The sequence below is a fragment of the Cucurbita maxima genome, unplaced genomic scaffold (genome assembly GCF_002738345.1).
Source record: "Cucurbita maxima cultivar Rimu unplaced genomic scaffold, Cmax_1.0 Cma_Scf00006, whole genome shotgun sequence".
Lineage (NCBI taxonomy): Eukaryota > Viridiplantae > Streptophyta > Magnoliopsida > Cucurbitales > Cucurbitaceae > Cucurbita > Cucurbita maxima.
Genome location: NW_019272022.1, coordinates 1,901,224 through 1,926,536, shown reverse-complemented (window position 1 = coordinate 1,926,536; position 25,313 = coordinate 1,901,224). Strand labels below are relative to the sequence as shown.

The 25,313-nt window shown below is 36.3% G+C and overlaps 5 protein-coding genes across 8 annotated transcripts in view; 1 reads left to right on the top strand and 4 right to left on the bottom strand.

The window, feature by feature from the left end:
* Nucleotides 1-941, bottom strand: part of LOC111480601 (indole-3-acetate O-methyltransferase 1-like) — a 3,188-nt gene extending 2,247 nt beyond the window's left edge. Inside the window, exons 1-2 of the mRNA XM_023125740.1 lie at nt 768-941; nt 136-552 (exon numbers count right to left, since the gene is read on the bottom strand). Of these exons, the coding sequence (XP_022981508.1) occupies nt 136-552; nt 768-878 (528 nt within the window). The 5' untranslated portion in view covers nt 879-941. The remainder of the gene's footprint in view (nt 1-135; nt 553-767) is intronic.
* A 5,759-nt stretch (nt 942-6,700) lies between these two features.
* On the bottom strand, nt 6,701-12,462 carry LOC111480566 (putative BPI/LBP family protein At1g04970). Of its 2 annotated transcripts, none has more exons than XM_023125682.1 (7): nt 11,687-12,462; nt 9,210-9,349; nt 8,589-8,916; nt 8,404-8,514; nt 7,577-7,822; nt 7,359-7,484; nt 6,701-7,254 (listed from the first exon to the last, which is right to left on the bottom strand). In XM_023125682.1, the coding sequence occupies exons 1-7, from the start codon at nt 12,086-12,088 to the stop codon at nt 7,060-7,062; spliced, it is 1,548 nt and encodes a 515-aa protein (XP_022981450.1). In that variant the 5' UTR covers nt 12,089-12,462; the 3' UTR covers nt 6,701-7,059. The 2 variants fall into 2 exon arrangements, with proteins under 2 accessions (XP_022981450.1, XP_022981449.1); XM_023125681.1 differs by having other exon boundaries at nt 7,577-7,825; nt 11,687-12,456.
* Nucleotides 12,463-12,748: 286 nt separating this feature from the next.
* Nucleotides 12,749-18,443, bottom strand: LOC111480684 (serine/threonine-protein phosphatase PP-X isozyme 2-like). Of its 2 annotated transcripts, XM_023125851.1 has the most exons (7): nt 17,003-18,443; nt 16,368-16,520; nt 14,376-14,438; nt 14,215-14,300; nt 13,885-13,988; nt 13,732-13,810; nt 12,749-13,226 (listed from the first exon to the last, which is right to left on the bottom strand). In XM_023125851.1, exons 1-6 carry the CDS (start codon nt 17,141-17,143, stop codon nt 13,797-13,799), a joined length of 561 nt encoding a protein of 186 aa, XP_022981619.1. In that variant the 5' UTR covers nt 17,144-18,443; the 3' UTR covers nt 12,749-13,226; nt 13,732-13,796. The 2 variants fall into 2 exon arrangements, with proteins under 2 accessions (XP_022981619.1, XP_022981620.1); XM_023125852.1 differs by lacking the exons at nt 12,749-13,226; nt 13,732-13,810 and having other exon boundaries at nt 13,895-13,988; nt 14,220-14,300.
* Nucleotides 18,444-18,724: 281 nt separating this feature from the next.
* On the top strand, nt 18,725-21,820 carry LOC111480666 (syntaxin-51-like). 2 transcript variants are annotated; one of them, XM_023125828.1, is made up of 6 exons: nt 18,725-18,954; nt 19,303-19,538; nt 19,869-20,074; nt 20,167-20,267; nt 20,362-20,406; nt 21,466-21,820. In XM_023125828.1, exons 2-6 carry the CDS (start codon nt 19,321-19,323, stop codon nt 21,595-21,597), a joined length of 702 nt encoding a protein of 233 aa, XP_022981596.1. In that variant the 5' UTR covers nt 18,725-18,954; nt 19,303-19,320; the 3' UTR covers nt 21,598-21,820. The 2 variants fall into 2 exon arrangements, with proteins under 2 accessions (XP_022981596.1, XP_022981595.1); XM_023125827.1 differs by having other exon boundaries at nt 18,727-18,954; nt 19,317-19,538.
* A 751-nt stretch (nt 21,821-22,571) lies between these two features.
* The window catches only part of LOC111480719 (V-type proton ATPase subunit e1-like), a 3,260-nt gene continuing 518 nt past the window's right edge, over nt 22,572-25,313 (bottom strand). Inside the window, exons 3-4 of the mRNA XM_023125897.1 lie at nt 24,324-24,371; nt 22,572-22,938 (exon numbers count right to left, since the gene is read on the bottom strand). Coding sequence (XP_022981665.1) covers nt 22,872-22,938; nt 24,324-24,371 — 115 coding nt within the window. The 3' untranslated portion in view covers nt 22,572-22,871. The remainder of the gene's footprint in view (nt 22,939-24,323; nt 24,372-25,313) is intronic.

Genomic DNA, 25,313 nt, shown 5'->3' with positions numbered 1-25,313 from the left:
CCAAAAAAAAAAAAAAAAAAAAGTCAAAATTTTCAAATTTTCAAAGCCATGCAAATACCAAAAATAAATAATAATAATAATAATATTTAAATGAAAATTATGGAACTTAAAAAGCACGCAAATATTATGACAAACCTGAGAGAGCCAATGCAACGAAAACGCGGAGTGAAAAACGTCGATGGACCTTGCCGGAAACAGACGGCGGTAGAAGGATCCAGGAACGCCGGCGGCAAAGTAGGAACGGTGGTTGTCAGCTGCCAGGCACTCCTCCATGCTGCTGCCGTAGGAGGCTAACGGCGGGAGTAGCTGGAAGAGGGTATTGAAGTCATTTCCAGGGAGATCGGAGAAAAACGCTGTGAATTCCGGCGGGTCGATGGCCAAAGCCTCGAAGCGCTTTATAATATGCTTGATGATTACGTCCACAATGTAAATGGTGTTGCTGCCACAGCTGCAGCCGAGATCGACCACCACGAACGGAACATCCATCGAGCTCAAATGAACTCCGTCCAATGTTTCCTTAAGAAGATGAAGCATCGATCTAGCATGTTGAGCCTGTTATGAACCCTATGTTTTTAGTAACTCAACTCGAGCTAAAAACCCAGAACAATTAAATTAAGTTGGGTTATTAATTTTATATTACAAACCCAGTTGAAAACGGCTAATATAGAATTATAATAATTACATTACATCAGGAATGAACGTTTATATATTTTGATGAAAACAAACTTAACTAGTAACTAAACTCGAGTTAAAAAAAAGGTGTGTACCTGAGCCTGAGAATTGTCGGCATAGCTTCCTTCGCCTTTGCCACCTTTCATGCTCAACATTCGCTCGAGTTTCATGTTCGAAACGACCACGTTATCACCCATGGGAGCCATGGGAAGGGCTTAAGCTTTGATCTCTAAGCTTGGAGGGAAGGGGGCTTGAGTTATGAGTAAGTGGTTGGCTTAAGAGAGTTGGATATTTATAAAGAACAAAAGGGCTAAAAAAAAAAAGACTATTTATTACCAAAAATAAATAAATTATAGTAATAAAAAAAAAGGTGAATTTAATGGGCAGAAAATACAAATATATATAAATATTGGGGCTCACATGCATAAAAGAAAAAAGTCCTAGATTTCCGCCGGATTTTGTTATTAACCGTAAACTCAATAGGATTTGGGAGTAATTTAATATTTTATTATTTTAAAGTATAGAATCAAAATATCACAAAGATTAGGGACTAGAAACATAATTATTATGCAAAGAAAATTTAATTATATTAAAAAGTTACTAATAATAGAAATGGGTATGATGACGTGTAATATAAAATTAATAAATTAATTACTAATTACACACTGATTAATATGTACATACTCGAGAACAGTCATTAATTACAAATCATCTTCACTAATTTTGATTAGTTTACATTAATCATTGTGTTAATTGAGGGTTAAACAAATTAAAGTGGTTTATCCGACATTCAACAGAAATTCAATAATAATAGGTGTACAAATGATTAATATATATATATATATATATTACCATATTAATTTAATTTGTTCTTTTTTAAATAGTGAGAAAATAGAGAAAATTTGCTTTTATTTTTAAAAATTAATATGAAATATTAGGGTTTTATTATTATTTTTTTATTTTATGAAAATCTAAAAGTTTTTGGAATTTTCAAATAAAATTATATGGGGAGAATTGATCGGTCATGTAGGAACAAGGTTAAGTCTACTGATCTGTAGGATGCCTGGCTGCATACATCAATGCACTTCCACTTGACACCTATCGTGATGATAAATGTCTCATCTTGCCGTGACCTTCTCTTGAATTCTCAAAACTTCTGCCGCTCCATCCCTGCAGGGGCAGAGAACCCATCGGTGTCTCGGCTCCACTTGACACCTATCGTGATGATAAATGGCTCATCTCGTCGTGACGCTCCATCCCTACAGGGGCAGAGAACCCATCGTTGTCTCGGCTTGGCTCATCTCACAGAGATATTCCCTTGAATTCTCAAAACTTCTGCCACTCCATCCCAGTAGGGCAGAGAACCCATCGCTTCACTTCCCTTGAACCATCGCTTCCCTTCCCTTGAATTCTCAAAACTTCTGCTGGGGGCAGAGAACCCATCGTTGTCTCAGCTGTGCTACCGGAGGCTCTAAGGAAGTCAGAATAGGAGAGCACTCATCTTGGAGTGAGCTTACTACTTAGATTCTTTCAACAGTTATCTGCTCCGCACTTGGCTACCCAACGTTTACAGTGGGTACGATAACTGGTACACCAAATAAATGAAACCCTAAATTCAATTTTTTGTTCCTTTGTAATCAAACAGGAATGTCGGGATTATATATTCTAAATATGGATTCCAAATTCTAATATTTTACACCTACCTTCGACACTAAGTGTAACAACCCAAACCCACTGCTAGCAAATATTGTCCGCTTTGGTCCGTTATTATAATGGCCCAAGTCCACCGCGAGTAGATATTGTCCTCTTCGGGCTTCCTCTCAAGGCTTCAAAACGCGTCTAGGAGAAGGTTTTCACACCCTTATAAAGGGCGTTCTATTCTCCTCCCAACCAATGCAGGACATCACAGTTATGTATTATCGTCTCCCAGTTTTAAAACGCATCTATTAGGGAGAGGTTTCCGCACCCTTATAAGGAATATTTTGTGGGATCTCACACTAAGACGGAATACTCTAACGATACTCGGAAAATAAATTGAAAAAAAAATAATAATAATAAAGAAAAAGGTAAAAATAAAACAAGGCAATATAATTACAATCTAAATAGGGAAACAATAGAGTACTTGTGTTTGTCTTGTTGTTAAATACATAGAATCATAAAGCTTGGCATGCAATATGGTTGACAACATTATGATATGCAATGAATCAAATTTTAATTAATTAATTTTCTCCTTTTACACCACAATTAAATTATTAATCAATAATTATAGACTTATTATAATGTATTAATTACGTAATTAACATCATAATTAACCAACAAATTAGATAACAAACAATTATGCATGTTCCTTAAAAGGTAAGTGTATGATGTTGTCGTCTAGCTCTGTCTATAAACGTATCACTAAAGATGTGGGCAAGAACCCGCCCGAACAGAATGAAGAATGAGAAGGGAGTGGAGAAAGATTTTTTCCTGTTAACTAACTTAGTCGGGGATGGAATTATATTCCCCGTCTCCAACTTCGACCCCAAGAAATCTCCGAATAAACATATACAATATATATATAATTTTCCGGTAGGGATTCGATCTGTATTCCAATCTTCTAAAAAATAAATGAGGAATTTCGAGAGATGGAAATTGAAATACGAGGCAGGGACGGGGATGCGAAAAGCTTCCCCGTCTCCGCTCCGTCCTATGAAAGATTTATGTGTTACAATCTTAAGATAACAAAAATTTATAATTATTAATTAGGTCGTAGGCTTTGTTTGTTGACTAACTTTTGGTACCAAAAATCAAACCCTACAAAAGCTAGGGCTAGCACCACGTTTTTCGTAATTAAAAGTAACATGACCCGATTTTTTTTTCCTTAAATCATACATCAAATCAACTCATTAAATTTTATATAATAATCGTTCTTTGAAATAAGACGAAATTATCACTGTCGACATTATATATAAAATAACGTCAATAAGACGAAATTTTATATATGATCTGAACCTAAAATCTAAATTACGTTGAGTTTACGGTACGAATGTTAATATATATATATTTTTTATAAACATCATCATTCCCTTTGAAAATAAAACATTTTGGACATATACTAAGAAATAAATTATTGAATATTGACGTTATTTTTCAATCCACATAATCTCTGGCAATGACGTGGCTTGCCAAATTTATCGAATGGTTGAAGTCATAAATTTGATTTTAATTAGAGACGTTCATTTAACCTACAAGATTGAGGCTTCATAGGGACCTGTCTCGAACAAGGTGGGAAATACCCATGGAAACGAAGAATGTGGGAGGGAGCGATAAGAGATTTCTATTCGTTAGCTAAACAAAATCGGAGAAGGAAATTACATTCCCGGTCCCTGGACCCACCCTAATCCTCACCGACCCCTTTAGAAATTATGTTATTATATTTTTCCTTATAAAATATTATTAGATTTATTGAGATGTTTTGCATTTTTTAAATAGAAATTATATTAGAAATGAAAATTATCGTGTATATATATGTATGTATGTATGTATGTATGTATGTATGTATGTATGTATGTATGTATGTATGTATGTATGTATGAATGTATGTATGGATGGATGAAGAAAGAGGGAAAAAATACTTTTAATTTTTTTAAAATATTTTTAAAAAATATCTTTTAAATTTTTTTAAAAAATTTCAAAAATACTTTTTAAGTTTTTTTAAAAAAAATAAAAATATTACCACGTTTAAAAAAATACTCATAAACTTTATAAGGTAACATTAAAATTTTTTAGACAATCGATAATGTGTCCATAGACGGTTTTCGTCCATATATTGACAGTAAAAAAAAAATTGAATTTTAAAGTTAAAAAGGTTAATAATACTTTTAAAATATTTTTGAATGGTTAAAAAACAAAAGTTGAAAGGTGTTAATGAAATTTTCGAAAATTCAAGTATATTTTTGAAACACTATTAAAAGTTCAAAACTATTTTAAAAATAAAATATTATCGGTTTCATCTAAAACTAATATAATTTTAAGATTTTAATTAATATTATTAAAAATTTTGAAAATTTAATTAAAATAAAATAAAATAAAATAGAAGTGAGGGGGTTGGAGATGGTGTAGTCAAATTCTGTTAAAATTGCACGCTATCCAACAAAAAAGGAAAAAAATGGTCCTCTCTTTCTCTCTCTAGAAGTCATCGCCGCCGTGATGGTCGCCGGAGCACGAGATACGAGGTGGCGGTTGGCCCTTTTGCCTTCTCTCTACGCTTTTCAACTTTTAACTACCAAATTAACTAACCCTATTACCATCTATGATCATTCAAAAAATGATTTGAACCAATATGTTTTTAGTGTAATTTTTAAATTTTAGTTAGGATTAAGATTATCTTAATGGTCGTTTAATGAGAAAATGTTTACGGTTCTACAAGAGTATAAATAATCGTTCTATTCACTACTTATCATATCAAATTTAATGAGAAGGATGGAAGATTACGTCTGTCAAAAAATTCTTTTTATAATAGCAAATTTAATGAGAAGGTACTTTCGTTGTACTAAAATTTAGGGGTGTTCATGGGTCGAGTTAGAATGTTTTTTAGACTTGAGCCCGCCACTAATAGATATTGTCTGTTTTGGTTCATTACATAGCGCCGTCAATTTCACGGTTTTAAAACATGTTTGTGAGGAAGAGGTTTCCACACTTTATAAGGAATGTTTTGTTTTCCTCTCCAATCAAGGTGGCCCAACATTCTTGTTAGCACATTGTTTCATTTCAAGCCCACCGTCCAGTCTGATCCTGATACCATTTGTAACAACTCAAGCTAACTACAAACATATATTGTCTGCTTTAGCCTGTTACATATCGTCATAAGCCTCACGATATTAAAACACATTAAGTTAGGGAGAGGTTTTTAGACCCTTGTAATAAAAGTTTTTTTCTCAGTCTTCAACGGATGTGGGATCTTACCATATAATTGTATCGTAAACAAAAATGTATATTTTAAAATTAACAATAAATTTTAGTTGGTTCTGTTCAACACAATCTACGGGTACTAAAACTCATGAATCAATTCTATATATAAAATTTTAATTTATTTGAACGTTAACCCAACTCAATTCATAACTCAACGTAAACAGTACGGTTGATCGAATTTTTCGGATCATGGAATTTTCAAACACCCCGACCGAAACTTTTTAGTGTCGGATTCGTAAAAAAGCTCTATCACCCATGCAAAACTACGTACCCTTATCTCCCAGGTGGCAGACAAAAAGGGAAGCAAAAATGGTGGAATGGTCAAAAAAAGAAAGAAAAAGATGCAAATGTTGTTCAAATCTCTGCCACCCTTGCAGATTTTCAGAGCCGAGCAGAAGGGGTTCATACGGCCAAATGAGTGGTTGTTTTCAGGTGGGTTTGCCGGCCGGCCTGCCGGAGACTGAACGGTGTCGCCTTTTAGGGCTTTTTTTAAGCAATGAAGGGACAAAACTGTTGCCTTTCTCTTACACACTTCAAACTAAACCCTAAAATGTTTCACATTCATCGATACATTTTACTTTTACGTCCGATTGTTCTATTTTATTCCTACGTCCCGTCAAAGAAAACGACGTCTTCTCTTCTAGAGAATAAGAGAGCTTGAAATATGGTGAACACGACCTACAAGCAACATTGACGAGACCTGAAAAGGTAACCCGATTAAGAGTTAGAAGGTCTATATAGCCTTGTTGAAAGTGGGGTTTGCTCGTATTGTGAACATGTAAATCGAATGAAAATTTTCGTTCATTTAGGATCTCGACCAAAATAGAATGAGAATTTTTGCTCTTGTAGAGGTGGGAATTTGAAGCGATTGGAATTTCAAGCTATTTGAAGAGGAGAAGAAGAGATGTAATCAAGTCGTCGAATTCATCAATGAAATTTTCTATCAACCTACCGCATGCATGACGTAATACCTTGTATGAAAATATCATTTTAAAACGTGTTCTTAAAACAATATTAAAGGAATAATAAATTAAAACTAGACATAAATAAAAATAAAACAACCTTACCTATGGTCTACGAAATTAAATATAATTATATGCATATTTCGTGTTCTTGAAACTAGCAATGTCGTCGACAGCCGTGCATGAGTATCTTACCTTTACCTAGACATAGTCAACATCCTTGATTATCAAGTGCATAACTTTTACATTCTAATATCAACATTCACAATTCAATTTCTAGTTGTAGGGACGTGAACGATGAAAAGGGGCACGAGCTTCTTTGACCTAATTACATATGCATGGGTCGGGTCGAGCCTGGTCTATAGTTTTATTACGTGTTTACAAATAAATGGGTTTCCTCTTTCAACTTTCTTTTGCTTCTAACTATTCACATGAACGAGAAAATTTACACGTAAGTAGCCGTGTATGACGGTCATATTGATGCTTTTAGCTGCCTAAACCCCTCACTCAAGGCAACATCGCTGCACATGATGATCCTTGAAGAATTGAAAGCCATTTCGACGTCCTCGAGGGCTAATCCATGAAAACTTGGCAACGGGACTCCTTTTAAGAGATACAGGTCGACAAACGGTACGACGACGGTTTTGATCAACCCCACAAGGGTCCTCTGCAAAATTTTGAAACATATGATCTTCGAGTTCAATGATTCTCGTTCACAACTTTTACATCGTAATTTATCGTTGAGATATTTTGAATATAAAGCGATCGTACCTCAATCAGATAAAGGTGAATACGACCAATCTTGCTCCATTTCAAAGACAATGAAAGATCTTCCAAGGTTACATGACCAACCAAATTCTTCTCCAAGATTACTGGAGAAAAAGAGGCAGTAACTTCCTGTTTGAATCAGAACCAAACAGGTTGCTTGCATTTAAGAAATTCAATCAAATGAAATCAAAACTTTTCGAGATTACGAAGCATGAGCTTACCAATGAAATGCAAGCAACCGGTATAACTTCATCATTGTTTACAACCTCGATTATCATGTCGACATAAATCGAGGCGGCGATATCTTGGTCTCGCAGTCTCAAGGAAGGTGGAGAGGAGGCGGAGATATTCAGGACAATATCGTCATCGGGATACTGCCTGTAGAGTAGAGGAATAATCCATTTCCATGCTGCAGTGTTCAAAAGGTGCTGATCAGGAATTTTGTCCACGATCCAGTGCATAAAATTCTCCTGGCCACATAATAACTGTTAAGTTGAGCATTTCCCTGATCCAAATGAATCGATAAAAGGGGTGCATTCATGTGAGATCGCACATCAGTTAGAAGGAGAACGAAACATTCTTTATAAGGGTATAGAAACCTCTTCCTAGCAAACGCGTTTTAAAAACCTTGAGGGAAAGCCTAAAAGAGACAATATCGGCTAACGGTGGACCTGGGCTGTTACAAATGGTATCAGAGTCAGACACCGGGCAATGTGCCAACGAAGAGGTTGTTCCCCGAATGGGGGTAGACACTAGGCCCCAAAGGAGGTGGATTTAGTGGGGGTCCCACATCGATTGGAGAAAGGAACGAGTGCTAGCGAGGATGTTGGGCCCTGAAGGGGGGTGGATTGTGAGATCCCACATCGGTTGGGGAAGAGAACGAAACACTCTTTATAAAGGGTGTGGAAACCTCTACCTAGCAGACGCGTTTTAAAAACCTCAAGGGAAGGCCCGAAAGGGAAAGCCCATAAAAGATAATATCTACTAGCGGTGGGCCTAGGCCGTTATAATAACCCTGGGATGGGAGTATTCATCAAGGAGAACTTACTTCAAAGATAACTTGTGATGCAGAGTTGAGGACACTTTCATGTAGAGAGATCTCAAGCATCTTAGCAGAATCATTGCAGTAGACAGAACCTTCAGTTTCATTACGGAGATACTGCAAGAAAAGGGGAAAACTTTAGCAAAAGAAACGGTAAAGAAAAATCGGAGTCTTCGTGTATAAGAACTTACTCTAAAGGGAACACGAGAAGCTGAATCGAGAACATTTTCACGTCGAGATATTCCATTGCTGGAATCTTCGGTATCGGCTCGGTTATAGCTAGAAACTATTGTCTTGTTCAAAGGGCTGAATAAACCATCAATTTTGAATTCAATGGAAGAAGAGGACAACACAGGGCTCCCCACAAAAGTGACGTTTAGAACCGCAACATGAGCTAGCGAGATTTCTCGTGGAAGTGACCCCAACGACGAGTCGAGCTTTACGACCCCTTCTTTAATTTTTTTGGAAATATTATCTTCAACTGTTGACTCTATTTTTCCTTCAAAAGCATCAACCAACCTGAACAAAAAAATATAGCCCCCAAGTTGTTTAATATCTAACCATGCACACAAAGCAAGCAAAGATTAGCATCAATATATCAACCGGTAACGAAAACTCTGATCACGTAACCATAATCATCTCCAGCAAGCCAAACGAACTAAAGCGAAATGAAGATTGGTTTGGTACATTCTAAACTTTTGATTCAATTGTTCAATGCGTTAAATTTGAAGAGAATATTTGAATCAAGAGAGCAGTTACAATTCAAAAGGGTCAGGAGCAGGCAAACCCCGGAATAGTTATCGGTTGCATACCCTTGGTAAAGCCAAGATGCGCCACCGTGCACGTGTATGGAGATATGTTTGACATTGCATCCGCATTCTGAAAGAGACAGCCCAAGAGTTCCGTTTCGTTGATTTAAACCCAGAGTTAGGCCTATATTCATACCATCAACCTATAAGTCAAAGCCCCTCATTAAGGATTCAGTAATAATGAAAAGACATTGCAAGAGCTATAGGTTACAAGTTACTTCAAGTTGAAATGCCAAGCAATCAATTAGCAGAGCTATCTCTTTCACATTGTCTGATGTTATTTCTTTTTCTGGTGACAAGGTTTGGGGTGTTTGGAGATACCCAATTCAAGGTCCAGTAGGTAAGTAAATGATTCAAAATCTCTCTCGACCCGAGCCTTAGCGTAGGGAAGACCTATGTAAAGTTAAATGAGCATAAGCTATGACCATAATGCAAGGAGTTCGACCCTCGATACTCAGAGATCATTACAGGAAAAAAAAAAAAAAAAAAAAAAACAGATTTCTTTCCAAGTTAATCCTACATTTAAAGTTGATAGGAGAACTACAACTATGAGGTCCCATATCAGTTGGGGAGGAGAACGAAACACCCTTTATAAGAGTGTGGAAACCTCTCCCTATCAGAAGCATTTTAAAAACCTTGAGGGTAAGTCCGAAAGGGAAAGCCCAAATAGGACAATATGTGCTAGCGGTGGACTTGAGCCGTTACAACAACACTCGATCTTGATAAACTGAAGTTTTTGAATAATTGCCCTCCAATTCATTGTTCAGCTGGAGAGTAGGTAATGTTAGAAACCACGACTCTCCACAATAGTATGATATTGTCCACTTTGAGCATAAGCTCTCGTGGCTTTACATTTGGTTTTCCCAAAAACGTCTCATACCAATGGAGATGTATTCCTTACTTATAAATCCATGATCATCTCCTTAATTAGCCAAGGTGGGACTCCCCTCGAAGAAAGTACTTATAGAGCCTCCCCTGAGGCCTATGTAGCCCTCAAACAACCTCCCCTAAATCGAGACACAACTCCTCTAGAGTCGTTAAACAAAGTACACCCTTTGTTCGACGCTTAAGTCACTTTTGACTACACTTTCAAGACTCATAACTTCTTTATTCGACATTTGAGAATTTTATTGGCATGACTAAGTTAAGGGCATGGGTCTGATACCATGTTAGAAACCACAACTCTCCATAATAGTATGATATTGTCTACTTTGAGCATAAGCTTTCATGGCTTTACTTTTGGTTTTCTCACAAGGGTTCGTACCAATAGAGGTGTATTCCTTACTTATAAACCTATGATCATCCCCTTAATTAGCCAATATGAAAAACTCTAGGTAATACCACGTGATTAAGATGCACGAGGACCTTAATAAAGCTTCCACAACGGTGAGAGTACAAACAACTTGGCGATAATGAGGTCGTATAAAGTCTTCAAACTTTGGTGAAAAATGAAGGTTGGTACTTTAACAATGATGCACTGTTGTATCCTATAAAATCACTCACATTTGATGCCGATATCTACCTTGATAACCTATGTTTAATTTGCCACCTCAAATATCTATATTAAGGTGGTGTCAATAAAAAACACTAATTCGACCGAAAATCAGCTTGGGTTTATGTAACAACCCAAACCCACCGCTAGCAAATATTGTCCTCTTTGGGCTTTCCCTTTCGGGTTTCCCCACAAAATTTTTAAAATGTGTCGGCTACGGAGAGATTTCCACGTGGGATCTCACAATCCCCTCCCTCCTTCGGGGTGCAGCGTCTTCGCTAACACTTGTTCCCTTCTCCAATCGATGTGGGACTCCCCAATCCACCCTCCTTCGAGGCTCAACCTCCTCGCTCGCACATTGTCAGGTGTCTGACTTTGATACCATTTGTAACAGCCCAAGCCCACCGCTAGCAAATATTGTCCTCTTTGAGATTTCCCTTTGAGGCTTCCCTTTAAGGTTTTTATAATGCGTCTACTAGGGAGAGGTTTCCACACCCTTATAAAGAATGTTTTGTTCTCCTCCCCAACCGATGTGGGATCTCACAGTTTAGGTATCACACTCGTGTCCCCCACCTCACACTTGAGAATATAGTTTCTCGATTGCATCATTCTTTCTATACGTTTCCAATAAAATCCAATGTTCACAATAGTTACGATACCAGACACGATTAACGTAATAACAAACGAATCAGAGCCATTTTAGTTGTGACCCTACAGATCTACTGTCTATCACAGTTGATTAAGAAGTAGAATTGGACTATATTCTAAATATGCAGGATGTCATCTGATTGATGGAAGTACAAGATTCACCTAAACAGGTAAACCAGAGGCTATGAACTCTAGTTGTAACTATCTCCAAGCAATTCAAGTCAGAACTATCTCATAAGCATCCAATCAGGTTTTGTTCATATTTGTGAACATCAATACTTCAAAATTCCAGCTCAAATTATCAGGCAAATCAAATAACATTAGCGAGTAGCTGAATTACCTGAACAGAGGCGTCTCCTTTATCAGAAATTTCGAACAACCAAGTGTTGTACGTATATTGCCATTTCATACTCATATTAGCAGTGGCTTTCGTAACAACTATGTTGACACCCGTCTCACCGATCCGAATATCCGACGATTCGACCTCGATGCTGCCAATGATTATATCGGAAAGACCCATATGAACTTTGCCGATAAGAGCAATATTGGCAGTCTTCTCAATGTTGGGCAAACGAAGGGGAATGATGGAGGAAATTGCCTTGTCTATCAAGAAATCCTTGATGAAGTTAAGACCCTTTTGGGATACGACCATCGAAATGAAACCCTCATCGCTGGAATTGATATGGGAAGAGGCAGAAGCTAATAGAAGCGAAAACACGACGAACTTCAAAACGGAACCCATATCAGAGAAACGTGAAGAAGATTATTCCCTTCGATTTTGAGTGAGCTGCGGAAATTAGAAGTGACCCAGATGAGGAATTCAGCCAAGGAACACAAATTTGAAGAAATCAGAGGAGAATTGAGTGGGAGAGTTTAATATTTGAAAAGGGTTTCCCGAAATTTAACTCGTTTGTGCACAAATCATGAAGTGGGGGAGAAGAAGAGTATGATTTAGGCAATCTTGAAATGGAATTGAATGGTTGAATTTGCTTGTAATTACAAAGCGGATAAACGATCAAACCCACACGTCATGCTAGCAATTAGCAATAGACAAATACTTAACAGTGGGGATGCGTTGGTTGTCAAAGTTCTGTTTTGTTTTGCTAATCTCAAAATGAGTTGTCTTGGTGGTAGCAACAGATCCAGGAATTATTTGTGGGAGTTCTATTGGATAATCTGATTTTCGTATATATTCACCGTTGACTCAAAGATAATAATTTTTTCTTTCCTCATCGAAACATTTACTTTTATCTCAGTTGAACTATTAAGATAGAGATAGATTCTTAGAACTCTCACTGATTTTCTAAATGCTGCAAAGAATATAATTGATGTAAAGATTTGAGAAACAGATCGATCCATTATTAGTAATTGAAACAGTTCAAAAAGAAGAGAATGGAAGGTCAAGGCCTAAAAAGAGAGTAATTCTTGAAGAATTTGGAGTCAAGACTCACTTTTTTCTTTTATAACTCATCCATTCCAATATAATTCATCAGATATCTCCCCCTCCCAGAGTTCCCATGACCAATGTAAAACGTATCCTTATACCCTATGAAATACTTGAGAGCACACCTCCTACCTTTTGGAGATGCCATCAGGCATCATCATCCGCCGTCTGGATCTTTGGGTAAAAGGACAAGGAATCAGCATTTTACATGACAATTTCTAATAGCTGACCCCCCCAATCATCCGAAATGATCACAGCTTTTGCTCGTTAACGAATCCGTATCCCTCTATTGTGTTAATGATTCCCACCCAAGGTGTCGTGAGATTGTCGTCACCAAGCAACTGCACAACTTGTCTGTATCCATTGGAACATACACGAAACAATTTCAAAGGAAGTAGTCTGGTGCAGGTTTCTTGACAGGATTTCCTATTGATTCCTGCAGAGTATCAACAATTCAACACGTCGTATGCTAATATCAACATATGCAGCAGGACAAAGCTTCTCCAATTTCTATGGAAGTACTAAGTTGTGTAAAGAACAGGCAAAAGAGTTGGTTCTCAGTGTAAATTTTATAACGGTTTGCCACAATAGATTATAGATGGAAAACCACATGATAAAGACAGATCAAGTTGGAAAAAACAGTACAAGTGTTTCATTAACATACAGAGTTATTTAATGATGTTTTAGATAACTTATTACAGTATGCCCATATAACCCACCCCCTTAATCTATGAAAAAACTAATTCATTAGTTTGGTTTAAGGTTTGGATGCCCATGGTAATTGATGAAAAGTGCATTACAACCGAACGAGATGAGAACAACAGGGTAGGAGAGTACATGGAAAGCTAGTCCTGAACTACTCATACTATAACACGTGATAAACAGCAACTATTTTATATTTGAGTTCAGATTCACAGATATAACAAAAATCTTGACCATACCTGTGGAGCAGCACCGAAGACACGAAACTGTTTATTAAGGTTTTCATCCAGTTGAAGTATAGCAGCTACATTACCACATCTGAAACGGAATAAAGAATGTCAAGAACCATTAGATTAGCACAAAGTTGAGGCAAAGTCTTGAGGATTACGTACCTGTAACAATAATTAGGAGCGTTCTAACCTGATCTAATGTTGTTACGGCTGGAGAGAGACCACCATGGACACTAAATATCTTGTTTTCAATAAGAGCCGAGAGACTGGTGAATGACCAAAGGAAGAAAGAAGGGGGGAACTTGATTAGAATTGCAATTATTAATGTCCAAATTGCCCGATAATTTTACATGCAATTCACCAACTTAATTTCTTATGCATTATATAGAATCATGCCATCAAATTCATCTTCTCATACGCTAAACAGAAGCATGCCTTGTTTTGTTCTCTCCCTCCCTCTGTGATAAATGATTAAAACCAAAATTTACAAACCTTACATAATCAAAAACATCAGTACAGTATTTCCAAACATTCATAGAGTCATATTTGCAAAGACACTCGTCATAAAATCCATAAACCTGTATACAGAAAAAGAATATTAAGAAAACTAAACAAAGCATTTTATCTAGGACAGTAAAGTCCAGAAACTTAACCTGTGTGATTTGACGGCTTTCATGGTTCCCTCTAATAAGAGTTATCCGGTCTGGATATCTAACCTAATAATGAAAAGTCTATTTTGAGATAAATTTAGTTGAGCTAAAAAATAAAATAAATAGGGTGAGATTTAAGGATAACAACACCATATACATCATACCATATATGTATCTACAAACTGAAATTTGACACAAACATCTTATGATGTTAATTGTTTGTCTTTTCAGAACTTGTTTTGAACTTTGAAGGCTTTATTTCTCTCTACAGAAGCCATGGTTATGCCATGCTAGAGTTTTCATGCAAAGGGTTACGGTTAAAACCAAGGTTAGTTCCAAAATGGGTTGTGCACAAATTTGAAATTTTGATTAGTTTTCACTGTCTTTTTTGCCTACTTTGGAGGAGCATTCAGTTAAATGGCAATTTATAGATGCCATATGCAAGTTTACTGGTCACCCTTTGAGTATATGTAAGAAGACAGACACATTTTCAATATAAGGCTTCTGGCGAGCTGGACAAGTAGGTTCTAAATTCATTGTTTTGAAGCTTAGTTTGAGCTGCCATTAACAAAGAGAGGGTTCAGAAACATTCCTCTTATTATGACAAAAAAAAAAGGTAACAAACTACTGAGAACAGACTCTCAAACATATGCTTTAAATTTCTGAACTTTTCCCTGACTGAGCACTCGTAAGCCTAGAAGATCAAGAAAAACAAACACCCAGAAATCTGAAGGTATAATAACATAGTCCGAATCAACTTTCATCCTTTGCAGAAACACAACTAAGAGATAACATAAACAAGTGGGGGCCTAATTCTCTATGTTGTTTCTTCTAATGAAAAAAATATGACTGCCAACCGATATTTTTCAGGGCCAAAGCCATCCACAGCAATATCAATTATCTTGCAAGAAAAAAGTTGCAACTCACTCCAGAAGAGCCAGGGAATATTATCATCAGTGTTATTGTTGCTGTTGTTGTTGTTATAGTAAGAAACTTCATGAGTACATTTAATCAAATACAAGTTACAGCTAATGGAGGAAAATAACCATCCATCAGAATCCAATAACTGACAAGTAAAAAACTCTTCCAGTACGAGTAAATAACAGAAAAGGGTAATAATGAAAATTCTCAGAGCAAGACGCCAATATAAGCTTGAATCTTGATGCAATCCCCATACAAACATTTCCCCATTTAGGAAAACTGGGCTATTTCTTTCATTCCAAGTTTCATAAAGACCCCAAATATTATACCACTCCAAAGAGTTATAGCCGCATCTCTAAAGGGAGAGGCACGGAGTCATAAGGTTCGAGGAATAACTAAAAAGAAATCTGCATTATCTCAAATGAGAGCTCCAAAATACACTAACATGCTGACCATGAATTGTCAATAATTCCCCTACCTTCTCAAACATAACACACATGTCATGTAAAGGTTTGAAACCCATTTTTGCATCCTCACTAGTGTTAGGAAACACGACTCTCCACAATGGCATGACATTGTCCATTTTGAGCATAAGCTCTCATGGGTTTGCTTTGGGCTTCCCCAAAAGGCCTCATACCAATGGAGATGTATTCCTTTACTTATAAACCCATGATCATTCCCTAAATTAGCCAATGTGGGACTCACTCCCAACAACCTTGAGTTCGGTTTCATAAAGACTTGTTGTGAGAAGAGATATTTTGGGATAAGACAAATACAAGTCTTATTCACTATAGACTGTTAAGTTGCTTATTCTCAAGCAACTTATTTTCCAGGAATCTCCATCTCTGTCTCCAATTTATTGGGCAAGATAAGTTTGTTGATTATTTATTTGCTTCCTTACAAAATTTAAAGACACCAATTTCCATTAGATATCTCAAAAAAGATGTCCTTGTGTACAACTTAAAGCATTGGTTCAAAATCAAACCAAGTCTTGAAAGCCAATAAAACCAAAACCAAAACCAAATTTCAATATAAAAAAACTACAGCTTAACTGTTTAAAATAACTAAACGCACCTTCAGAGCAAGTAATAGTAGAAATGTCTCAACTGAGTATAATCCTCTGTTGACAAAATCGCCAAGAAATAAGTAGTTGGTCTTTGGACAATCGACTCCTACTTTAAAAAGCTCTTTCAAGTCATAAAACTGCCCATGGATGTCTCCACATATCTAAATGAAAAGAAAAATGAAAAAAGGTTAGCAATGAATATCAACCCAAATCTAAAACTCAAACATAGAGGAAATAAACTGTCGGCCTTTCATAAAATAAAAGATTGAACATAAAATTCTTGAGTTCTATATGAAGCAAAAGAAATCCTCTAAACTATTCTCTATGGTTGTTTCCATGGTAACTTTAGAGAATTAACCCTTTCAGTGTTCAGAAAATCGCTTACAAACAACTGCACTCTCTCAGTCATTATACCAATAATTAAGGCCACAATCCGCTAAAATTCCTCGAGAATCTAGTTTTTCCAAACAAGAATGATGTTACAAAATCAAGACCCAACAGTTTGCCTGAATTCTGGTTCATTATCGAATAAAAGACAAGAATAACAGTGACAAGAATCTTAGTTAAAAAGCATGAAATTAAAAAGGAAAAGAAAAAAGAAGTGCAAAAGAAAGCATGAGAGGAGAGGAAGAGTGAGAGTTACAGTAACAGGGGCATCAACCCTCTGAACGTTGCTCTCTTCGACGAGGATTTCAATGGCCTTGAGACAAAGAGCTTTAACTTCAAACTCCTTGAGCGGCTCGCAATTCTTCAACTGCTCAATTTGGCGGTCTAGGTCACACATCTCTTCTTCTTCTTCTTCTTCTTCTTCTTGAACGACTGAATCTCTCTGTATCTCTCTCTCTCTCCCACGCAGAGCCCCAGAAGGGAAAAATTAGTATACCGTGGGTTCCCTTACTTCTTTCTATAAAATATTTACTACAAGTACTTGTGCAACTATCCTCACTCCACCTTGTGTAGCGCACACTCACGCTACAAGAAGCTAAGGAGGGAAAAGTGCCCGCATAATATCATGGCGTGTATAGTGTCGTAGTGTATGCATTTGTGCTAATCATAATGGGAAGTATTTCGAGGTGTATGACATATAAAATACATGAGGTCTCATGGCCTAGCGCACACTCACGCTATAGGAAGCTATAGAGGAAAAAGTGTCTGCATAATATTATGGCATGCATAGTATCATAGTGTATGCATTCGTGCTAATCATAATGGGGGTATCTCGAGGTGTGTGACGTATAAAGTGCATGAGGTCTCATGGCCTAGCACACACTCATGCTACAGGAAGCCATGAAGGGAAAAGTGTATGCATAATATCATGGCGTGCATAGTATCGTGTATGCATTCGTGCTAATCATAATGTGGAGTATCTCGAGATGTGTGACAAATAAAATGCATGAGGTCTCATGGCCTAGCGCACACTCACGCAACAGGAAGTCATGAAGGGTAAAGTGCCTGCATAATATCATGGCATGCATAGTATCGTAGTGTATGCATTCGCGCTAATCATAATGCGGAGTATCTCGAGGTGTGTGACATATAAAATGAATGAGGTCTCATGGCTTCAAATCATGGCATATACTAAGGCAAACCATACCTCCATTCTTTTCGTGACATGGTGTTCCTATGAGACATGCATATGTATATTGAACATATCTTTCATGGTTAACATACAGGCGTATCAATGGCAATGTCTCATAGGCATAGAGTGAACATGATAACATAATATGTATGACGTGACATATGGAAGTTCGTGGATCATATAACATTGATACCACAACATAGTTTCATATCATAGTAGGACTTATATCATATCATAGCATAGCTTGTCACATAACATAATACACGTCATACAATCATAAAATAAGATATATGTAGGAGCCATAGGACACGATTCATTCATGCAGTGTACAAGTCATCCAACCAAGCCCGTGGGCATCCAAGAGTAAAACCATTTACTTTGTTGCCCTAACCCGAAGTTACTATGCTCCCTTGATGCTAGCTTAACGTTGCTCCTTGAAATCCAATTCTACCATCATAATTTAGAATTAAAAGTGTCAGAAACGACTCTCAAGGAGGGTCCGAAGATATCAAACCTTAAATCAGTCGAGAGGTCGAGTTGGAGTTGTTAGAACATGGATTCTCTAAGCGGCTTCGAATACCAAAGTGAGATGAAACGAATCAATTATTGTGATTCATCAAATTTTCACGATATTTGAAAATGACCAAAATACCCTCACACACGTGTAAACCTAAATTATCATCCATCAAAAATCTATAACCCTCTTATTTATTTAAATCATAATTTTTTTTTTGGTTACACGTGGATATGGGACCCATAGTTTACCGTGTGGTGTTAGGTTCCAATAATCTCAAAGGAACACTTTTTCCTTCATTTTCCTTTTGATTTTTCCCTTTGATTTTATTTCCTTTTAGGTCTCTTCAATCAAATCCCGACGTTCTGATTTCCGATTCCGATTAATCGACGGACGTTGTTTGCCGCCGGTGGCGGATTTATATCGTCTTCCCCATACAATCGCCCACAGCCGCACGTTGAATTGCCCTCTTTTCCCGAACCTCAATTCTAATTTCGAACGGGTAAATTCCTTCTTCTTTTGATTTTGAATTCTGTATTGTCTGGTAATTTGATTAATTTCCTTTTCAGAGTAGTTTTCCGTGGGTTTGTTGGTTTGTTCTATTGTATCTGTTGATTTCAGGGTTTGATTATGTGGTTTTGACCTCAATTCTATTCTTTCGTTTGTTCTTGGTTTGTGAATCCACCGAAATGTTTGATCCTTTAGTTTACCAATTTGTGGGTGATTCTTCTAGATCATTAAAACGGCTTAGCTTTAATCTAGCTTTTGTTTTCTGCTGGCTTCTCTTTCTGTGGACGAACCTGTTGGTTATTTAATGAATGACGATGTGAAACAACTAATTTTGTTTAAGTATGTGGATTGAAGGCCGATGGCGTATACTTTGGAGTCATGGACGAAGGAATACAATGAAGCTTTGAAACTCTCTGAAGAGATCAATGGTATGATTTCTGAGAGAAATTCACTTGCTGCGTCTGGCCCGGAAGCTCAACGTCACGCTTCGGCCATTCGCAGGAAGATCACGATATTGGGTACCAGACTTGATACCTTGCAGACTCAGTTACCCAAGCTTCAAGGAAAGCAACCAATGTGAGTCATGTTTAATATGGCGTCCCTTTTCCTCAGTTTTCAACTATTGACAGAATAACAATATGGCTATCTTTTCGTTTTATATGATAAGTTGTTCTAGTTTAAGTCGGAAAATGTTTCGTTCTATAAGAAATGTGTAGAAATTTATATCTATAAATGTGGTGTGGTTATCCAACTTTTCATTTTTGTGGTAATTTTGTTGGGAATTGGCCATTTGTGTGTTCTGAATGTTATATTCTTTATGTATATGTAAATGTGGTTTAGTTATCTAACTTCGCATTTTCGTGGTAATTTTGTTGGGAATTGGGCATTTATTTACGTGGCATGCAGACCAGAGAAAGAGATGAACCGTCGCAGGGACATGATAGCAAATTTGAGATCAAAAGCTAACCAGATGGCTTCAGCTTTGAACATGTCGAACTTTGCGAACCGTGATAGCTTACTTGGTCCAGAAATAAAGCCAGCTGATGTTATGAACAGAACAGCAGGCTTGGACAACCAGGGCCTAGTTGGTTTTCAACGACAAATCATGAGAGGTAGGTTTATTTGACATAACTCATTGACAAAATTTTACCACTGGATCTCTTTGAGGCTAATTAATGTGAAAATATAATGATATATGGAGCAGAGCAAGATGAAGGTCTCGAGAAACTGGAAGGGACTATAATTAGCACAAAACATATTGCATTGGCTGTCAATGAAGAACTTACCCTTCACACCAGACTTATTGTATGTCTTTCAATCCTTGTCATGTTAATTCATTAGTTCTTAAATTTTAGCTTGTTTTCAAGTGTCTTATTTTTTCCTCTGTTCAACGGTGCAGGATGATTTAGATGAACACGTTGATGTTACAGATTCACGATTACGGGTATGAATGTCTTGTTCTAATTCTCTCCTTACATGATGGCTGTTTTGTTGTGTGCATAATCTGTTGTGTACTGTAACTGTGAGAGGGTCCACCCTGCTGAGAAAAATAGAAAATATTTGCTGTCCATGACTGGATCTCCCAATTGGTGAGGATCTAGTTTTTGGAAATCCCTGTTTAAACTTATAGGCATTTCTTTAGATAAAGACTCCGTTTTTTCCTCTTTTCGGATAGTAAATATTTCTCAGAACATGGTGTGAATGGTGAGAATCCCACATTGGTTGGGGAGGAGAACGAAACATCTTTTATAAAGGTGTGGAAACCTTTCCTTAGCAGGCGTGTTTTAAAAACCTTGAGGGTAAGCCCGAAAGGGAAAACCTAAAGAGGACACTATCAGCTAGCGGTGGGCTTGGACTGTTATAAATGGTATTAGAGTCAAACATCGGACGATGTGTCAACGAGGAGGCTGTTCCTCGAAGGAGGTCGACACGAGTTGGTGTGTCAGCAAAGACGTTGGGCCCCAAATGGGGGTGGATTGTGAGAATCCCACATTAGTTAGGGAGGAGAACAAAACACCATTTATAAGGGTGTGGAAACCTTTCCCTAGTAGACGCGTTTTAAAAACGTTTTAAAAACTTTGTGAGTAAGCCCGAAAAGGAAAGCCCAAAGAGGACAATATTTGCTAGCGGTGGGCTTGGGCCGTTACAGTGTGAATCAAACCCATATTTGAATTGACAACATCTTCCTCTCTGGATCAAATAGATTCATATCTGAAAGAGGTTGACAATAAGTTCTTTCAAAATTGACGTGGAGATTATTATTCCTTCTATAACTTATGTTCAAGAATATTGTTCAAACTGGATTGCTTGTGGCCAAAGAGGAAATCAAGCTATGCTTCGAACACACCTGGAATGTAAATTGTGAATGAGAGAAAGCTTGATAAGAACAATTGCAATGTATTGACAATGGGCATCACATCACGTACTCAAGTCTTTGAATCTGTTTCGTTTGCTTCCTTACTCATTGCATTAATGTATCAACTTGTGCATTTGATGAACACAGCGAGTGCAGAAGAGGCTGGCAATATTGAACAAGCGGACCAAGGGTGGTTGCACTTGCATGTCGATGATTTTATCGGTTGTCGGGATTGTCGTTCTTGTTGCCGTTATATGGCTACTCATCAAGTATTTGTAACTCACCGTGATTTGGTGTGAATTGGGTGAAACGTAAGCTTGTGGTGTAAGATTCTGATGACTGTGGTTTTCTTTTGTGAAGTTGTGCTCTTTTTTTTTTTTTACTTCCATGAGATTGAGGCGAGTTTGGAGTTTGTATATTTTCAGCTTGTGATTGCCAACTCTTCATCCCTCTTCTTACTACGAAATATTAAGGTCGACGGTTAAAATACCATTTTGGTTTCTTTGCTTTCGAACGGTTCTAATTTAGTATCATAATTTTCGACAAATTTTCGAGTTCTTACCATTAGTTTAATGTTATAGACATTCTGTGGGTCTTCTCTCTATAAATTTTAGAATGAATATACTCATGTTATGTCTTCTATTCATTGAAGATATTTATTATTATTTTTACTAATTTTGTGTCTAATTTAATCTTTGAACCTTCAGATTTGTCCATTTAACTTTTATAATTATTTGTTTAATTTTAAAAACAAAAAAAAAATTAAAATTTTAAATTTAATTAGACTTAAAATTTGAATATATATCTAATAGGTCAATTAAATTTTAAAATTAAAATTTTAAATTTGTGAATGATCCGATAAACACAAAATTAAAATTTTTATTAAGAGTTCTTAGTCTTATTAGACGACCAAAGTTCAAAAACCAAATAAACAAATTAAACTTATATTCGTGCAGGATAGAGCGTTTGATTTATGCCTAGAAGATTCACAAAATTTTAATTTTATGTTTAGTTTGTAAATTTTTAAGAATATAATGTAAAGGACCAACAAGAATTGAAATTGGACAGAAAAAAGAAAAAAAAAAGTTTAAATTTAAAGACTATTAAACACTAAATTTAACGTAAATTCAAGACTAAACAAACGAATTTAAAAGTTATAATTTCAAACAAAGTTGTATAATGAAACTCCTTCCACTTTCTTCCATAATGATCAATTTGTTCTAAATCTGGAATCCCCTAAGAATATCTCAACAAGAAACATGGAACAATGATTTTATTGATGAAACAAACAGCTCCAACCACAAAACGTATCTATTTCACAAGAACATATCTGTATTAAATAGCTGCGAATAACAACAGTCCATCTTTCCAAAAATTTGACGGAAAGTAAATAAATCAACACTCAGGAAACAGAAAAAATACAGAGCCCAATCGAAGGTCATCTTCAACTTATGACTTGCACAGATTCAACCAGGAAATGAAACGCATAGATACATTGAATCTCAAAAATAGAACATATCTTAGGGTTGATCAGCTGCAACCCCAAATAAACTTCACTCCGAGTCATTCAGAATTGGAACAATGAGTGGCTTCATTTGTGCAAGATATACAATTGCCCACCTAAATTCAACAAATGGATTATAAATTTAGCAGTCAGCGTAGATTTATACATATTAGTGCCTAGTAATAATAGATACTGTAACAAGAGTAACCCAATTCATAGATTCAGTAACTGGTTGTCCTGAAATGTGAACATGTCCATGTATTATTACAATGTGTTGAAGTGAATTTGATATCTTTATAGTCTAAAAGGAAACTTCAGGATAGCCAATGAGGATTTTGTTTCCCTAATTTTTTGACCCTTTAACATAATACCCCAGAAAAACAAAGGGCTGAAAATTTTAACGTCGAAGAAGTCTATATTCAATAATTGTACATTCTGAGGAGGAAATCCCGTTAGATGGAGACAGAAAAAAAATAGATCGTAGCCAGTCAATTTTAGAAGCAGAGATCAGTATAATGTCAAGGACTTCTTGGGTTTCTTTGATTGGAACTTCCTAAACGGTTTGAGGATTTCATTAGAGGCATATGAAAGTCTATTGTCAAATGTTGCACATAACCCAATCCAACACAATCTAAAAATACATTAAAATCAATAAACGCTAGTAACGAAAACGTTGAATAATGGGCCTCATTTGTACCCCTTTAGTATCAACAAGTAGCTAAATAAAACATGTTTTAACCACAAGGTTGATTGGTGCATGAATCCAAAATCTTGCACACAAGTTGGGATAAGAGAATATCCATTTTCCTTCTCGAGGGGGAGTCCGGGGGTTGTTTGATGGATTTTTATGTTAACAAATGTGCTGACTAGCATCTACTTTATGGAAATATAACCTAAAAGATTTGTTCTTCATTTTATGACTATTTGTAAAAATCAGAGTGTAAGTATCAAGAATATGAAAAAGGCTTCTATCAAGTCCAACAGAATTACCAAAGCCTTTAAAAAAATTTCATGATACATTTACATCTAGCAATATAATTTATTGTGGTTCTAATCTTTTTCTTTCTTAAAATTCCATACCCACCCCAAGGCCCAGGCTTTCATTTTGGGTTCTAATGTTTCCACTATTGAAGCTGTATGATACATTTTCTTCTTCTACGTGCACCCTTTTTCACTGAAGCATTGTAGCAAGCAAAGGGTTTGTTGCTTTAGACTGTAACTTGAATTTGGAAAACATTTTTTTCTAATATAAAACTGAACTTTCATGGAGGAAAAAAGTGAAAGAATACAAGGGCATCCAAGAAAACCAAGTCCACAAAAGGAACCCGACTAAAGAAAGGAGTTCTAATGAAATCAAATCAAGCGAATAATTGCAAAAAACCTTTGAAACCAAAGCCCAATGGAAAATATAGAACCTGATGGAGGGACCAAACATCACTAAGGACTACCCCAGACATAACAAGCGAATGGTTTATCAAATGTAACACAAACATAAACTTACATCATCCAGCAGCATATTGTTGCAGTAGTTATCAAAGTAAGGTGAAACCTGCATTGAAGAACATCAATATTAGCCATTGCACTCATACAATGAAAAGCTACAAGTATGTTTCGATTTTTTTACAAAATTTGAGAAACAGTGAACAATTCATTCCATTGAATAAATGAAATTATAAAAGGGCAGCAAGCCATGAGAATTGCAAAAAAAAACATTTCCAATGGACAATGAGAGAGGCATGGGATTTACAAATACAGGACTTTTTTATCTCCTACATTTATCTATAACAATGTTTTAGTAAGCACCATTTAGGTTATGATCTGTTTTTAAACCACGAAGTTATTACATTTTATCATCAAGCTTATCAGTTGCATACGTTCATGGAAAGATAGAAAACACTGGTCTACTTAAACCCAGAACTACGTATTGCTTGACCAGAGAAATTTCAATTAATCATTCCAGAATGATGTTATTTTTCTTTAGCTAATGTAATAAATTTTTATAAAAACTCAAATATCCTCCAATGACCCAATAAAATGTTTCAAAAATTGATATCTTTTGTCAAAAATATTGTTCCATCCTATTCAATATCCCACAAAGCTTCCCTAATTTCATTTTTCCAAAGAACTTTCTTTTTGCATCCTAATAATTTGTGCGCCGATACCTTCATTCCTAGAAACTCATATTACAATCTTAGTACTACATGCCAGCCAGCCTAGATACATGCGCCTGAATCTTCAGTGTTACAAAATTAGCAGTCCGTATATCCTAGAAGAATATAACCAACAGATTAAATGTCTAAAAGCCAACAACACAAGGACTTAGTTAATCAACAGATTAATCTAACACGGTTGCACATAATACGGAAATCGAACATAGTTAACAGCAAAAACGTATACTTCATAACCGAGTTAGATGAAGTATCAGCTCAATTCCTCTCGATCCAAAATCCAGCATTTGCACGAAAATAGACAAAAAAAAAAAAAAAAAAAA

Coding starts and splice junctions, on each gene's coding strand:
- LOC111480566 (XM_023125681.1), bottom strand. CDS start 12,088: ATGGGTTCCGTTTTGAAGTTCGTCGTGTTTTCGCTTCTATTAGCTTCT. Junction 9,350..11,686: donor AAGGAGACGCCTCTGTTCAG/GTAATTCAGCTA, acceptor TTTGACTTATAG/GTTGATGGTATGAATATAGG. Junction 7,255..7,358: donor TTCACCTTTATCTGATTGAG/GTACGATCGCTT, acceptor AAAATTTTGCAG/AGGACCCTTGTGGGGTTGAT.
- LOC111480684 (XM_023125851.1), bottom strand. CDS start 17,143: ATGTGTGACCTAGACCGCCAAATTGAGCAGTTGAAGAATTGCGAGCCG. Junction 16,521..17,002: donor GGGTTGATGCCCCTGTTACT/GTAACTCTCACT, acceptor CTTTTCATTTAG/ATATGTGGAGACATCCATGG. Junction 14,439..16,367: donor TACTATTACTTGCTCTGAAG/GTGCGTTTAGTT, acceptor TTTCATTATTAG/GTTAGATATCCAGACCGGAT.
- LOC111480666 (XM_023125828.1), top strand. CDS start 19,321: ATGGCGTATACTTTGGAGTCATGGACGAAGGAATACAATGAAGCTTTG. Junction 20,075..20,166: donor TCAACGACAAATCATGAGAG/GTAGGTTTATTT, acceptor TATATGGAGCAG/AGCAAGATGAAGGTCTCGAG. Junction 20,268..20,361: donor CCCTTCACACCAGACTTATT/GTATGTCTTTCA, acceptor TCAACGGTGCAG/GATGATTTAGATGAACACGT.